The 16,727-nt window shown below is 46.5% G+C and overlaps 1 protein-coding gene across 2 annotated transcripts; it reads right to left on the bottom strand.

Moving 5' to 3' along the window:
* Positions 1-3,768: 3,768 nt before the first annotated feature.
* LOC146355338 (nuclear factor 7, brain-like) lies at positions 3,769-12,402 on the bottom strand. Of its 2 annotated transcripts, none has more exons than XM_084830533.1 (5): positions 11,885-12,402; positions 9,110-9,205; positions 7,454-7,687; positions 6,448-6,470; positions 3,769-4,557 (listed from the first exon to the last, which is right to left on the bottom strand). In XM_084830533.1, exons 1-5 carry the CDS (start codon positions 12,305-12,307, stop codon positions 4,212-4,214), a joined length of 1,122 nt encoding a protein of 373 aa, XP_084686659.1. In that variant the 5' UTR covers positions 12,308-12,402; the 3' UTR covers positions 3,769-4,211. The 2 variants fall into 2 exon arrangements, with proteins under 2 accessions (XP_084686659.1, XP_084686660.1); XM_084830534.1 differs by having other exon boundaries at positions 11,906-12,402.
* Between the last annotated feature and the right edge of the window lie 4,325 nt (positions 12,403-16,727).

Genomic DNA, 16,727 nt, shown 5'->3' with positions numbered 1-16,727 from the left:
ATGAAATAAAGAAGGGGTGTTACCTGTCCTACACCATCTTCAGGATAGGACAATTATAAAACAAAATGTAGATAAGCAGGTTGCATTTGTGGAAAGAGGATCTTCAATTGCCATAAGCCACTATAGTTTCATTGCTATAAACTGAGGGATGGCTGTACAACGACAAATCCAGTGAGCCCAAGAGGAGACAAAAGAAATTGTCCTTGCTTTCACTTGAAAACCAGTGCTGCCACCTAGTGATCATTTTATCACATCGCTCCACAACTGTGGTCTTTTTCACAGATAAGTTTGAGGGCCAAATTAGGTGTGATGTGCGAATGAAAAAAATATGCACATTTATTGTTATATAAATCACAGCCACTGAGATGTCTGAATAGTCTTCTCAGGGGGCAGTTTAAACTCCCCCCCCCACAATCTGGGCAAAAATTTCCTCTTCAAAGCTGCTGTGTGCATTTCAGGGGAACCACCCTTTGGTATTGGCGAAGCTTCCACTGAAATGCAAATAGATGCTTTGGAGGGACAATTTTTGTCCAGACCATGAGAGGGAGAGAACTAGCGAATTTCTTCTTTTCACACCACTTGGTCTCAGGTTGCTCTTTACATAATCAAAAAATGTTCATGTTAAAATACCATGTCCTCTTTGGCCCTTAAGAGGGCTTATGGCAGAGTGCAAACAACCACACAAAAACTCAAGGATGGCAGAGAGCTCACACATCTTCCTGGGAATATGAAGTACTGCAAAGTCAAAGTTAAACACACACAACACACACAACACACACACACACACTCAGTAGATCTAGGATGGAAGGGGGAAATTGGAAGCAAGTACTTCAGAAACACTGACTGCAGAACAGCGTTCCCCTGTCTTCACAAGAACAGAATGAGAAGTGTGTTGGACTATTACCCGGAGCTTAATGGAATCAGCTGAAGTCTGTCAGGGACAGACGTAGCAAGAAAAGCTGAGTGCAGAGTACCCTTAAAATCCATGTTTCAGGGGTCACACAGTGCTTGAAAGGAACATACTTCCCGGTGGGGTGGGGGGAGTAGAACTGAACGTTATCAGACTGTCAGGAGCTGCTCAACCAATGAGAGATGCTCCTCCTGTCCAGGCTCCCCCCCCCCCATTACATTATTATGAATGAAGAGCAACTAATTCACAGTTCTGAAGGCTCCCTTCTGCTGCTATATTACCTCCCCCCTCCTTTCCCCCAATGTACACACTTTTGCCTTAAGAAGCCAAAATCCCCGATTCTGGAGCGCAGCATCTAAAAGACTTCCCATGAAAGCAGCCCAACCTCTCAAATTTGCCCCATTCCAGCACTCTGCTAGGAAATTATTGCTTCCAACCCCCCTTTATACCCCCCTTCTCCTTCTCCCTGCTTGCAATGAGATGAGGAGCTCCCATGACAACAGAGAAACTACAGAACATCAAAGAAGCACAGCATTAAAATAGCGATTTCACAGAGACGCAAAAGAGCGCTTTAGGGTGACTTAATAAAGTTAGCCTTTTAACACTTTAAACGCTTTAGCGATTTACCGTGGCTCTGTATGCACTGAGATCTGTTAAAGATTGACTGCAGGGGAGCGAGATTTATTTCTTACTTCTGAGTAAACACGCACAGAAGGGGAATGCTTTACAGCGTCCCATCCAGCATTGGAATATGTTGAAGATTCACTGTGGGGGAGTGAGATTTATTTCTTAGTCATGGGTAAACAGAAGGGGGAGATGGGAAAAACTACCTTGATTGGGGAAACAAGAGGGAATGGGGTGCCCCACCCCCTTGACTATGTCACTGCCAGGTCACAGAGGCACACCCAGGATTTAATGCAGGGGAGGTGGGGGGACATGGCACACTGGCAAAACCGCCAGGGAGCCTCTTTCTGTAAAAAATCAGACTAAAGGGAGTTTCAGCAAATGTGGCTTTTCCATAGGGAAAAGGCTGGTTGGCAGCAGATTGGTGACATCATCTGTCACGAACAAACTCAGACTGCTTTAGTTTCTCAGTAAATTGCTCATGAAGACAGCCCCTAGGTGTGTTGGAGTACAACTCCCAGAGTGCAACTTCTGGAAGTTGTACTCCAACACAGTTGGAAGGTACCAGGTTGGGGAAGAATATATTTATGGCTTATGTTACGTCACATGGATGTTCGGCCCTAACCAAACTGTGGAACTCCCTTCCATGGAAGGTGCACTGGATGTGAAGGCCTGGAGAAAAAACAGGAAAATTCAGAATTTTTCCCACCACCTGGACTCCCCCCCCCAATTGAAAAATTGGAAATCTGGGGGACCACTGGGGAAAAAACATTTGCCAGCCCTGCCACAGATCCTAAGGTAGCTGGTGACCATGCCCCCCAAAGCCAGCATTGACCTAGTTCGCTTGATCACCACATAGCTTATTTAAGCCATAATAAGCCACAGTTGCCTATTCAAGCCACAGCCTGTGTTGCCCAAACCCAGGTGGCAGGGACTGAGGCTTAAACAACCCTCAAATTATCCATGGTTGGTTGTGGAGTTAGGTAACCCTCAAACAACCCCTGCTGCCTGGGCTTGGACATGACTGAACTATGGCAGCCCCCTGCTGGGGGTCCAATATTCAAAATGGCCACCCTTCTGTGCCACTGCAGTGATCCGTGAACCCAGTGAGAAAGGGCCCTATCATGTCTGTACAGTTCTTACTCACAGCGGCCCGGCGTTTCCCAATCAAGGTCTCCAGTCATTGGGAAAGAGCTATATGCCCAATAGAGCTCTTCCTCATTAATGCCAAACGTGTGGCTGCTGGGATGCGTGGCCAGCAGGCCCAGTCCAATTTTACCCCAAGTGTTCTGTTGCATAGGTGGCAGCAGCGGTGAAGTAAACCTCCCAAATAGTACAGACAACAGAAGTAATTTGGGTTACTTCCAAGTAGTAGTCATGGAATAATCTATTATGGCCTTCCCTAACCATCACGCCAGCCAACATGACTGTATAGCTAGAGAAATCCCACGGTGAGTTGACTCTTGCCTGTTTGTTGCTCACATCACTAGCTGGCAGGATGGGTTAATCCAGCCTTCCCCAACCTTGGGCCCTCCAGATGTGATGGACTACAACTCCCATCATTCCCAGCCAGCACACACACCACCCTAACAGCTGATGACTAGTTCAAAGGGGAAGGCCTTAGAATGCCTCCCCCGCCCCCGCATTCAGGATTGGAGTTTGATTGAGCTCTAGGGCAGCCTTCCCCAACCTAGTGCCCTCCAACTGTTTGGGAATATAACTTCCAGCATTCTTGATCAGCAGCCATACTGGCTGGGGCTGATGGGAGTTGTAGCCCAACACATTTGTGGGTCACCTGGAGGATCCCTCTCCATCAGGTTAGAGAAGGCTGATCTATTGATATGAGTATCTTTAGAACATAAGAAGAGCCCTGCTGGATCAGACCAAGGGTCCATCTAGTCCAGCATTCTGTTCACACAGTGGCCAAACAGTTGCCCACAGGAAACCCACAAGCAGGGCATGAACGCAACAGCACCATCCCACCTATGTTCCCCAGCAACTGGTGCACACAGGCTCACTGCCTCTGCTACTGGAGGTAGCACATAGCCATCAGGAGTAGTAGCTATTAATACCTGGAGGACAAGGCTAACCCCCTTTTAAAGCCACCCAAAGTGTGCCCATCACTACATCTTGTGGAAGCGAATTCCATAGTTTAACTGTGTGCTACCTTTAAGGAAATGTGGTTGAATCACTGTCCTGAGCTCCCTGAAGAGAATGCAAACTCTAACAATGAATAAAGATGTTGGCTTATAAAGATTTTATTCATGAAACAGTAACTGAAGGGCCTTCAGTCGAGTGCCTGTAGACTTGGCTTGCACAGAATGAATTCAGATCTCTAGGTGGTGCTGGCTCCAAGTTTTCGTGAGGAGCAGAAAAAAGAAAAAAAAAGCGTTGCTTCCCTCCATTGCCTCACAGCAATGACTGAAGATTCCAGTTCCATCTATTTCTTATGCAAAAGTCATACAAAGACAATATTCCCCCCACATTGCAAGAAAAATGTTAACAGCAGAACAAAGGGAGACAGGGAACCAATCAAGGCAGTGTCAGGGCTGGAGGCTGTCATTTGGAGCTGACCAGTTAACTGCTCCAGGGCCGTTTGCTTACTGCCAGGATGCAGTTTCCTGGGAAGTAGGGTGTGGCTCCCCCCTTACGGATCATGGGGCAATGCAGAGATGAATCAGTTCACCGGACTGGGCTTGATATGGTCCAACATTTTCTTCCAAGCCTCAAAATCCAACGAGGCTTTGAATTCCTCCAGGGCTAGGTCCACCAGTATCACTCTGCTGTCAGCATCGCTATCAGTCTCCTCCTCCGACTGGACATAATCTTCATCATCAGAGGAATCCTCACCCACTCCCCACAGATATTCGAGAAACAGGACCTCTCCATTATTTCCAGCCTCTTCTTTGGCAGATGTCTCCTGCTCCTCTTCATTGCTCACGCTTTTGTCTGAACCCCCCTCCTCCTCTTCCTCCACACTGGTGTCGTCATCTTCAACCTCCCCTAGATGACTCTCCTTGATTCTTAAGACAAGAGAATTTATTTTATTTATTTAAAAAAATTCTTGGCTGCCTTTCAGGGCAGAAGCTTTCCCGAGGCAGCTCACAGCAATACAATATGTAAAAAAAAACAGTTAAAATATCAAAAGCAATAAAAACATAAACACAATAAAATAGCAATGAAAGCCGACAATAAAACCAGCAGCAACAACAGGAGCAACAGCAGCAGCAGTCATATCAAGAGAAAGACACGGTAAAATAATATGCCTTGTTCCAAAGGTGTGGGGCCACTGCAGAGAAGGCTCTCTCACGTGTGGTCACCCACCGAACTGCTCTTGCAGGTGGGTGAATGAGAAGGGCCTCTCTTTCTGATTTTAAAGTGCACGCAGGCTGATATGGGTGAAGGCAGTCCTTCAAGTAACTTGGTCCTAAACCATTTAAGGCTTTAAAGGTCAAAACCAGCACTTTAAATTGAGCTCAGAAACACACTGGTAACCAGTGCAAGAGAAGACACAACATGCAGAAGGTCACCAGGGGTGCGCATCTGTTTTACGCTCGTTTTGGCACTTTCTACTGCTAAAGATAACCTGGTCTGCATGTTACACTAACTCACGGTATGGCTTGTGGAATTCTGGTCTGTCATGATGTGCAAACCCAGCTGTGCTAACAAATGAACAGTCCAGAAGGGGATCCCATGGTTTGTTGTTGGATTCTGAACTCTGGGTTGTTTAAACCATGGGTTGTTGTTACATGTGAACCCAGAACCGTGGCTTGCCCATGGTGGGAAAGAGCAATTAAAAAAAAAAAAAAAAGCCGCAAAGGCATTTAGGATACAAGGAGGGAGTGGATGAAGGAGGAAGAAAACAACCCAGGGATTAGAGATCAAATCACAGTTCGCTCAATCATCTGTGAGATAAACCCTGGGAAGGGCAACGCAACATGGGTTAGTGTTGTCATTTGCTCTCATGCCCAAACTAGCAAACTATGTTTTGAGCGAGGCCTCCAAAAGAGGGTTGCAAACTATGCGTTACAGTCTTGGTTTGGAGGGCTCGCTCAAACCATAGTTTGCATGACGCTTTCCCTTTGGGTCTCCCAAACTATGGTTTGGAGAACTGGAAATGTTACATCCAAATGCATCCTGAGCATCAGCACGTGCAGCAGAACTGGACATAAGACGCTCGAGTCTCACCTCAGCTGCAGAGTCATGGGGCCTAATAATATACAACATCATGGTCATGATGGGAGGAAGCCAAAGGGCACAGGGGGAAAGGTGGCCATTGTCTGAACAGTGACAGAAACAACACAGAAAAGGAAGAAGCAAGATTCATAAAGAATGAAGGTGAGCTAGGGGGCTCTACAGTGTTTATGGTGAGAGCCAGTGTAGTGTAGTGGTGAGAGTGACGGACTGGGAGTCGGGAGATCCGGGTTCTAGTCCCCACTTGGCCATGGAAGCTCACTGGGTGACTTTGGGCCAGTCACAGACTCTCAGCCCAACCTACCTCACAGGGTTGTTGTTGTGAGGATACAATGGTGAGGAGGAGGAGGATAATGTAAGCCGCCTTGAGTTCCTTGCGAGAGGGAGAAGGGCGGGGTATAAATGCAATAAATAAATAAATAAATATGGTGTTGAACTAGGACCCAAGTTCAAATCCCAGTTTGCCCACAAAGCTCACTGGGTGACCTTGAAATCTCTCAGCCTGACCTATCTGACAGGGTTACTGCGAAGATAACCATGTATATTTGAGGTCCTTGGAGGAAATATGGGCTTAGAGCGCCCTAAGTAAATAAGATGAACTTATGACTGTTTCAGTTGGGGATAAAGGGGGTTATGCCAAAAGTTTCATGGAAAATAAAGGGTCTGAAGAGTTGAGTACACGGGGTGAAATATGAGAAGGACTTCCTGAAAATACTCACTTGTCCATCAGGTCCTTGAAGCCCTACATGGAAAAGAAAGACTGAAATGTATTTGCTTACATACTTCCCCCCAAACAATAGAACATATGGTTTAAGCTGTAATATAATCATCATTACCAATATTCAAGCACCTAAAAAAAGGGGGGGGGGAATACAGCATATAACAAGCAGAATTTTTTTTACCAGAATGTGTAAAGTGAGCTTTTTTTAAAGCAATCAATAATATACACCTCTATTAAAAAAAACATACCCCTATAAATAGTATCTACATAACATCAGCCAGAGTGAACAGCCACCTAAATAAAAATGTTTGACAGCATCAACAGAATGCCTGCAGTTTTCGCTTAAGGTATGTTTTTTTATTTAAGGCATTTTACACTTCAGCTGAAAAGGCTCTGAAGACTAGCTTCCAGATCCATAAAAAACCCGAGACAATCCCTGCCCTCAGGCTTACCATCTAAAAAAGACATGTAACAAAAGAATAAAGGGATGCGGAGGGAGGAGGAAATAAAAGCAAACCCAAGCACCAGCTCTTAGAAAAGTTACAGTTCGTATAATGACCAGCCTGGATGGAAATAGTTCAGGTAGTCTGATGTAAAAGCTACTGCTAACTGACAGTTGAGGAAGAGCCAATGGCTGTTGGACTCTCAGTGGGGAGAATGGAAAAGCCCTGCTTCCCTCCTCCCCCTCTCCTCTGCAGCCTGAAATAATCTATAACTGACTCTAGAAAGGTGGGAGCCATCATGGAGAAGGCCCTGCCCTGAATCCCTTTCCCAGCCAACCTCAACATTTGTTTTTAAAGAGTAATGGGATTCTGAGCTGAAATGCACCTCCAGATCTCAAGTGGTGAGTGGACTCATATGTAGAGAGGTTGTCCCTTCCCCAGGTCTAAGAGGGGTCACAGAATCCTTCACATCAAACTGCTCAGACCCATGGAATTCCACACTCTTCCTAGACTGCTCTGAAAGCCTCATTCACCTCCAGCTGAATTTCTGATGATTCTTACCTTGAGGAATCCCACATGGTCTGTAGCTTCTAATCCTGCTTTGATCTTGGCAATGATCTCTGTATCTGACAACACTTCCTCTTTCAGAGAGCTTAAGGCATCCTCCATTTCCTCCCGGTTTGTCTCTTTCATCCCCTGGATGGTCTTCTTAATATCTTGTTCCTTTTCATGCAAAATCTGGTGGAGAACCTCAAATTCTCTGGAAATGTGGCTCAAGCTGTCTTCAGTGCACCTCTACAACCAGTGGAAGAAACAAACCAGCAAGAAGCAATTTTTTTTGGTGGAGAAAGCATAAAATATACCCCCAAGTTTACACAGTCAGAAATGAGGTTATTCGTAAAAAAAAAAAAGGCATATACAACTGAAATGGCTAAATAGATCAGCCTTCTAAATTACATATGCACATTTTGCAGCTGCTTCAACTTTTCTGAAGTACAACTTTATTGCAATTCAGGGTTGGGCCGGCAACACCATTGGTGGGAATTCTGCAATCAATACAGACTGAATCTTCCGACTCTTCTTGTAGTGATGAGGATGATAGTGGGTTACAACTGCAGAGGGCTTCTCAAAGTTTCTACCCTCAGGGTCCCCTTGAAAAACCTGAAAATAACTGAAAAAGTCATAAAATGGTACTGCAGGGGCAGAGCCAATCACAAAATCACAGTAGATAGATATAGTCAGTATCAGCTGGCAATTACTGATATAAATTTATATGAACAAGAACCCCTCCTTGAAAATAACTAAATTATTTGCCACAGCCAGTTCCGTGTAGCAGGGAGTTCCAGGCTCAATCCCCAGCATCTCCAGGTAGGTATGGAAAAATCCCTGCCTGAAACCCTGGAGAGCCGCTGTCAGTCAGTGTCCACGATACCGAGCTAGATGGGACAAGAGTCTGAGTCAGTGTAAAGCAGCTTCCTAACCTGTAACCTCTTCCCCAACGCTGGCCAGTTCCTTTCATTCCTTCCTTCTGCTGGAGGTACTGGGTGGGCTGCAGCACTGAGGCCCACCAGAAAGTGGGCTGAGCCCACTGGTGATCTCACAGTTGGAGAAATGCTACAATAGCATATACAAGGGTGGTTATTTTACTCATAGGGTCAAACCGTCATCAGAACTTGGGAAGAATTAAGTAGTGTACAGAACCCCCCTCTCCTCCCCCAAGTCAGAGGTCACTGACCCAAAGAACAAGGTCAGTCAGGCTCTACACACAAGAGACATCTGCCCCACTTTGAAAAGTGCATTCAGATGGCTCACAATTGACCAAGCCAGGGGTCTATCTTTGAAGGCACAGGTTGGGCCTTTTAACAGCTGGACCCAAGCCATGCTGTCAAAGGAGTCCCACCTGAGGAGAGCTTTCAGCCTGCCCAATCCTCAGCTTCACAGACCTCCACAGCCAGACCTCCATATTAGCAACCTGCCAAGTCAAAAGCGGGCCATCAGCCACATATGTGGTCTTCTGGAGACCCACCCAACCCCCACATTCCTGTCATATGAGATTATTTCTCAGAAGCAGATATAACCCAGGATATTATGAAGCACGACAAATGTTCATCAAATACCACAAAGGTATTTAACCTTGAGTATGTCTAGGAATAGACCTTTGAACTCTCCCATGAATCTGGTGCCTCTTTGTCCCACCCCTGTTAACGTTTTACCTACCTCCAATGCTGCAATTTCTTTCTGCTGACACAATTCATCTTCAGTTACGTTATTTAGATGTTTCTCCAGGGGCTTCAGGCACCATTTCAATTTTCCCTGTGTAGTAGAGAAACCCACTGTAGCTGAGCATAACTCAACAATTCCTTCTTACAGAGGACCCTGACAACCAGGGAATGTTATTACCAAGGATCTAAAATTTTGTATTAAAATAAGTTTTTAAACCAGAAACCTTCACTTATTTCAGCATCACAATAAGGCAGCTTTCCCCAACCTGGTGCCCCATAGATGATTTAGGCTAAAACTATCAGCATTCCTGACCACTGGCCATGGTGGCTGGGGCTGATGGGAATTGAAGTTCATAACATCCAAGTACATAAGAAGACCCCAGCTGGGTCAGATCAAGGGTCCAACTAGTCCAGCAATCTGTTCACAAAACAGATTGCCAACAAGCTGCTCACAGGAAACCTACAAGCAGGACATCAGTGCAACAGCACTCTTCCATCTATGTTCCCCAGCCACTGTTGTACATAGGCATACTGTATCTGATACTGGAGGCAGCATGTGGCATTCAGGACTAGCAGACATTGATAGCCTTCTCCTCCACAAATTTGTCCAATCCCCTCTTAAAGCTATCCAAAGCTGGGTGACCAGCCAGATGGGCGATTAATAAATTTAATAAATAAATAAATAAATAGTGCTGACCATCACTACATCTTGTGATAGTGAATGCCAAAGTTCAACTATGCGCTGTGATAAGTCGTACTTCCATCTATCTATCTCTCTATCTATCCTGAATCTCCCACTAATCAGCTCCAAGGGATAACCCTGGGCTCTAGCATTATGAGAGAAGGAGAAAACTGTCTCCCTATCCACTTTCCCCACACCACGCATCACTTTTATACCTGTATCATGTCTCCCCTCCCTCGCCTCTTTTGTAAGCTAAATAGCCCCAGATGTTGTAACCTCTTCTCATAGGGGAGTTGCTCCTACCCCTTGATTGTTTTAGGGTGCAATCCTGTGCATGTTTCGACAGAAAAAAAAAAGGCCTACAACTCTCAGCATGCCCCAGCCAGCTATGTTGGCTGGGGCATGCTGACAGTTGTAGGCCTTTTTTCTGTTGCCCTTTTCTGCCTCCCCCCCCCCCAAGTCTACAATATCCTTTTTGAGGTGACCAGAACTGTGCACAGTATTTCCAGTGTGGTCACACCACAGATTTGTGTAAGGGCAGTATGATCTTGGCAGTTTTATTTTCAACTCCTTTTCTAATTGTGCCTAACATGGAATTTCCCTTTTTTACAACAGCCACCCACTGGGTCGAGGATACGAGGCTAGGGAAGGCCACAAAAGGCTATCTCCACACATAAATCTATTGTTCACTATCAGATTTGGAGGGGCAACTGTAGCAGAATTCAAAGGGTTTCATGAGACCTGAGTGGCAGAAGGAGGAAAGTATATGAAGCATTGGGTAGCATATTTGTGATATAATATAGACGGGAAGAGCAGGAGGGGACAGGCCTCAGGTGCTTTTAATAGTTATGAATTGCAACCCTTTGCACTATTACTTGGGAGAAAGCTCATTGAATCCACTGGGGGTTACTTACAAATAAACATGCTTCCTATCAACCTGCACATTATTAAAACTAGCAAATCTATTAGAATAATAGGTCTGTAATCCTATAACCACTTGCTTAGGAGTAAGCCCATTCAACCCAACAGGACTAACTTCTGACTGATTCAACATGTACAGGATAGCACCATGAATTCCGTGGACCATTTGAAAGCAATGACTTGCTTATTCTGCACAGTCTGCACAAGCTAAAAATAGTTATGTATTTCTTGGGAAATAATTTGGTTTACATACAGCCTTGTTTTTGACTTTTAAAAAGTATAAATCAAAGACTGCCCACAGATTTACATTTTCAAACAGAAGGATATGGTAGCCAGATGCTGCACTTCTAACAGTTGTGTAGATGAGGGAATTTCAGCAGGTGCATCTCCCTCTATGAAAGGGGCAGGACCCTGGCCCTCTTTGGATCTGGCCACCACAGGAAAAGCAGAGAGATCTCTCAGGATTGACAGTTTTTTTTTCAGCAAAACCAGATACTCTGCAGTAAGTCCCACTGAGGTCAGTGGGGATTACTCCCAGGTAAGCAAGCATACTAAGATGGCAATCCTATGTATACTTTCCTGGGAGTAAGTCCCATTGAACTCAGTGAGATTTACTTCTGAGTAAACACATTGGGGCTGCATTGCATGTCTGGATGTGTCCTCCAAAAACTGAGTGAGCCACGCTCGACAAATGGCCCCCCCCCCCAATTACTGCCTATTTCACTTCCTGAAGAAAAAAAATACTTGCAGTGCCCGTTTAGCAGCAATGTCTCTTCATTTTTACTCTGGAGTAGGCACAGGGGTTCCAATCATTATCTTAAAAGCCTCCCTATCCCCCCCCCCCATGCTGGGGTCCCAATCCAGGTCGAGAGTTCTGCCCGTACTCTAAGCAGTGGAGGCTGGTGGCTCCGATTTCGGTGGGGCTGTGACCCATACCGGGTTTCAGTCAGAACCAGCCAGAACTCTAAAGGAGCCATCCAAGGCACTGAACCTGTTTTAGGGATAGGGTCCAGCACTTTGGATAGTGCCTTTAGAGTTCTGATTGAAACCCAGAATGGATTCACATCGCCCACCGAAATTGGGAGCCGCCGGCCAGCCCCCACCGACTGAGAACGAAAGAAATAAAAAAGCCGCGGCTATTAGGCACGCGATGGAAGGAACGTTTGCCTGGGTCCTCGGCCCTCCAACCTGCGCGTGTTTCACAGCGTTCCTGGTGGGCAAGAATTCATGCCCCCGATGCTGGGGCAGGTCGCGGCAGATCACGCAGATGGGGACGCGATCCTGGCGGCAGAAGAGCTTGAGCGGCTCGTCGTGGTCCTCGCAGTAGAGCTCGGTCCCCGGCAGGGGCTCCCGGTCGAGCTTCAGCCGACGGACTTTCCCGGCGACGCTGGCCAGGGCCCGGTTGCGCGCGAGCTGCCGCAGCTCGAAGGGGAGGCGGCACTCCGGGCACGTCCCCCCGCTCTGGCCCTCGGGGACGCAGCGCCGCAAGCAAGAGAGGCAGAAGTTGTGGCCGCAGCTCAGCGTGTGGGGCTCCTGGAAGATGCCCAGGCAGATGGGGCACGCCAGGTCCTCCGCCAGGCTGGACGCCATGAGGACGCGCAATGGGCCGCTGCAGGAAACGCGGTCGTGTGAACGGCCCGCTCAGTAGGGCAGCCCCTAAAGCAGAAGGAACGAGTCGCGGCTCTGAACGCGTTTCCGCCCGCCCACGCCGCTCAGCGGACGCGATTTCAGTTTCACTTCTCTGGCATGAGTTGGGGGGAAACTTCCAAAGAAAAAGTATGGCGGCAACAGGGCAATGAGCCGTTCCTTCTTTGAAATGAAACCCCAGGAATGCCTTGGCGAAAGTGATCGACACGTGAATAAGGGCCGGAATGAAAAGAAGGCGGGGGCTCCTGCACCTTTAACGGTGGACGGCAGAGGATGAGATGGCTAGATAGCATCACCGATGCAATGAATATGGACTTGAGCACTCCGGGAGAGAGCGCAGGACAGGAAGGCCTGGCGTGCTATGGTCCATGGGGTCACGAAGAGTTGGACACGACTGAACAACAACAACAAAAGAAGAGGGAATGTCAGCCGGTGTAGCGTTACCGTGCAAGCTACACCCGCTGAACTTCCCCCGTCCGTGCAACTATTAAAAGGCGCAGGACGCAGCCCCTTTGGCCAGGGGTAGGCAGAATGTAGATTGGGATCTCCTGGTAGATCTTTGGGCGATTGCCAGGAGATAAGCAAGGGTCTCCCAACTGTCTTAATAATTTGTTGTTGTTGTTCAGTCGTTCAGTCGTGTCCGACTCTTCATGACCCCATGGACCATAGCACGCCAGGCCTTCCTGTCCTGCGCTCTCTCCCGGAGCGTGCTCAAGTTCATATTCATTGCATCGGTGATGCTATCTAGCCATCTCATCCTCTGCCGTTCCCTTCTCCTTTTGCCTTCAGTCTTTCCCAGCATCAGGGTCTTTTCCAGGGAGTTTTCTCTTCGCATTAGGTGGCCAAAATATTTGAGCTTCAGCTTCAGTATCTGTCCTTCCAATGAGCACTCAGGGTTGATTTCCTTTAGGATGGACTGATTTGACCTCCTTGCAGTCCAGGGGACTTGTAAGAGTCTTCTCCAGCACCACAGTTCGAAAGCATCAATTCTTCGGCACTCAGCCTTCCTTATAGTCCAGCTCTCACAGCCATACATTACTACTGGGAAAACCATAGCTTTGATTAGACGGACCTTTGTCGGCAAGGTGATGTCTCTGCTTCTTACTATGCTGTCTAGGTTGGCCATAGCTTTCCTCCCAAGGAGCAAGCGTCTTTTAATTTCATGGCTACAGTCACCGTCTGTGGTGATCTTGGAGCCCAAGAAAGTAAAATCTGTCACTGCTTCCATTTCTTCCCCTTCTATATGCCAGGAAGTGATGGGGCCAGATGCCATGATCTTAGTTTTTTTAATGTTGAGTTTCAAACCAGCTTTTGCACTCTCCTCTTTCACCCTCAACAAGAGGCTCTTGAGATCCTCTTCGCTTTCTGCCATTAGGGTGGTATCGTCTGCATATCGGAGGTTGTTGATAATTCTCCCAGCAATCTTAATTCCGACCTCTGATTCATCCAACCCGGCATTTCTCATGATGTACTCTGCATATAAGTTAAATAAGCAGGGTGACAATATGCAGCCTTGTCGTACTCCTTTCCCAATTTGGAACCAATCGGTTGTTCCATGTCTGGTTCTTACTGTTGCTTCTTGACCCTCGTACAGGTTTCTCAGGAGACAGGTAAGGTGGTCTGGTACTCCCATCACTTTCAGAATTTGCCACAGTTTGTTGTGATCCACACAATCAAAGGCTTTAGCGTAGTCAATGAAGCAGAAATAGACGTTTTTCTGGAATTCTCTTGCTTTCTCCATGATGCAGCGAATGTTGGCGATTTGATCTCTAGTTCCTCTGCCTCTTCGAAACCCAGCTTGTACTTCCGGTAGTTCTCGGTTCGCATACTGCTGAAGCCTAGCTTGTAGGATTTTGAGCATCACCTTGCTGGCATGTGAAATGAGCGCAATTGTGCGGTAGTTTGAACACTCTTTGTCAGTGCCCTTCTTTGGAATTGGAATGTAAACTGACCTTTTCCAGTCTTGTGGCCACTGTTGAGTGTTCCAGATTTGTTGGCATATTGAATGCAGCACTTTAACAGCATCATCTTTTAGGATTTTAAATAGCTCGGCTGGAATACTGTCATCTCCGCTAGCTTTGTTGTTACTAATGCTTCCTAAGGCCCACTTGACTTCACTCTCTAGGATGTCCGGCTCAAGTTCAGTGACCGCACTATCATGGCTATCAGGGACATTCAGATCTTTCCTGTATAGTTCTTCTGTGTATTTTTGCCACCTCTTCTTAATCTCATCTGCTTCTGTTAGGTCCCTGCCTTCTTTGTCCTTGATCATGCCCGTCTTTGCACAAAACGTTCCCTTGAGATCTCCAATTTTCTTGAAGAGATCTCTAGTCTTTCCCATTCTGTTGTTTTCCTCGATTTCTTTGCATTGTTCATTTAAGAAGGCCTTCTTGTCTCTCCTTGCTATTCTCTGGAACTCTGCATTCAGTTGGGTATATCTTCCCCTTTCTCCCTTGCTTTTCGCTTCCCTTCTTTTGTGAGCTACTTGTAAAGCCTCATCAGACAGCCACTTTGCTTTCTTGCATTTCTTTTTCTTTGGGATGGATTTCGTTGCTGCCTCCTGAACAATGTTACGGACCTCCGTCCATAGTTCCTCAGGCACTCTGTCTATCAGGTCTAATCCCTGAAATCTATTCCTCACCTCCACTGTATATTCATCAGGGATATGATTTAGGTCATACCTGAATGGTTTAGTGGTTTTCCCGACGTTCTTCAATTTAAGCCGAAATTTTGCAAGCAGCAGCTCATGATCTGAGCCACAGTCAGCTCCAGGTCTTGTTTTTACTGACTGTATGGAGCTTCTCCATCTTTGGCTGCAAAGGACATAATCAATCTGATTTCGATATTGACCATCTGGTGACGTCCATGTGTAGAGTCGCCTCTTGTGCTCTTGGAAAAGAGTGTTTGCTATGATCAGAATGTTCTCTTGGCAAAACTCTATTAGCTTTTGTCCTGCTTCATTTTGTACACCAAGGCCATGCCTGCCTGTTATCCCGGTGATTTCTTGACTTCCTACTTTAGCATTCCAATCCCCTATGATGAAGAGGACGTCTTTTTTTGGTGTTAGTTCTAGAAGGTGTTGTAGGTCTTCATAGAACCGATCAACCTCAGCTTCTTCGGCCTCAGTGGTTGGGGCATAGACTTAAATTACTGTGATGTTGAATGGTTTGCCTTGGATTCGTACTGAGATCATTCTATCATTTTTAAGATTGTACCCCAGTACTGCCTTTCCCACCCTTTTGTTGACTATGAGTGCTACTCCATTTCTTCTAAGGGATTCTTGCCCACAATAGTAGATATGATGGTCACCTGAATTAAATCCACCCATGCCTGTCCATTTTAGTTCGCTGATTCCCAAGATGTCGATGTTCAATCTTGCCATCTCATGTTTGACCACCTCCAGCTTACCTTGATTCATTGATCTGACATTCCAGGTTCCTAAACAATATTGTTCTTTACAGCATCGGATTTTCTTTTCACCGCCAGACACATCCACAGCTGAGTGTCCTTTTGGGTTTGGCCCAGCCGCTTCACTCTTTCTGGCGCTACTTGGAAATACCCTCTGCTCTTCCCCAGTAGCATATTGGACACCTTCCGACCTGAGGGGCTCATCTTCCGGCGTCATATCTTTTAGCCTTGTGTTACGTTCCATGGGGTTTTCTTGGCAAGAATACTGGAGTGAGTTGCCATTTCCTTCTCCAGTGGACCACATTTTGTCAGAACTCTCTGCCATGACTGTCCGTCTTGGGTGGCCCTGCACAGCATAGCTTATGGCTTCACTGAGTTACGCAAGCCCCTTCGCCACAACAAGGCAGTGATCCATGAAGGGGTGCCTTAATAATAGCAGCGTTTAGATCTGCGTTACACGGTTAGAATCTCTGATGTGCAGTAACTCAGATGCAGATTTGTATTTAGCGCAATCTATAGCTCATGGGGTTCCTGTAGGTAGTTGGTTCCACCCCCTGAGCCACCATTTTGCAGTCAGGTCCATTTGGTGACTCGGGGGTTCTAACAAAAAAGGAAGTACAAAGCCTGCAAGGCTGAAGGCCTCTTTTGCCCTGCCCTGTGCACAGTACAAATTGCTTCTGATCGCTACCTGATGGGTAGTATCTAAAGCTAGACCTGTGTAGAAGAGACCCATAGAAATGAATGAGGCTTAAGTTAGTTGTGACTAACTTGTGTCCCATTCACTTAATGGGTCTACTCTACATGGGCCTAACATTGGATACTACATGATGGCTGCTTCCCCCAAGCAGCCAGCCAATCTTTTTTTTCCAGATCGTTTTCTCAAATGTATACCAAAAGCTGTATCCTTAAATCTAAGGTAACAAGGAGTCTGTTCAAACTACCATACAATTGTGCT

The sequence above is a fragment of the Heloderma suspectum genome, chromosome 2, assembly GCF_057233095.1.
Source record: "Heloderma suspectum isolate Gila_16-S chromosome 2, 16-S_ref, whole genome shotgun sequence".
Taxonomy (NCBI): domain Eukaryota; kingdom Metazoa; phylum Chordata; class Lepidosauria; order Squamata; family Helodermatidae; genus Heloderma; species Heloderma suspectum.
The sequence above is the reverse complement of the archived record's forward strand: the minus strand, read 5'-3'. Positions and strand labels throughout refer to the sequence as shown.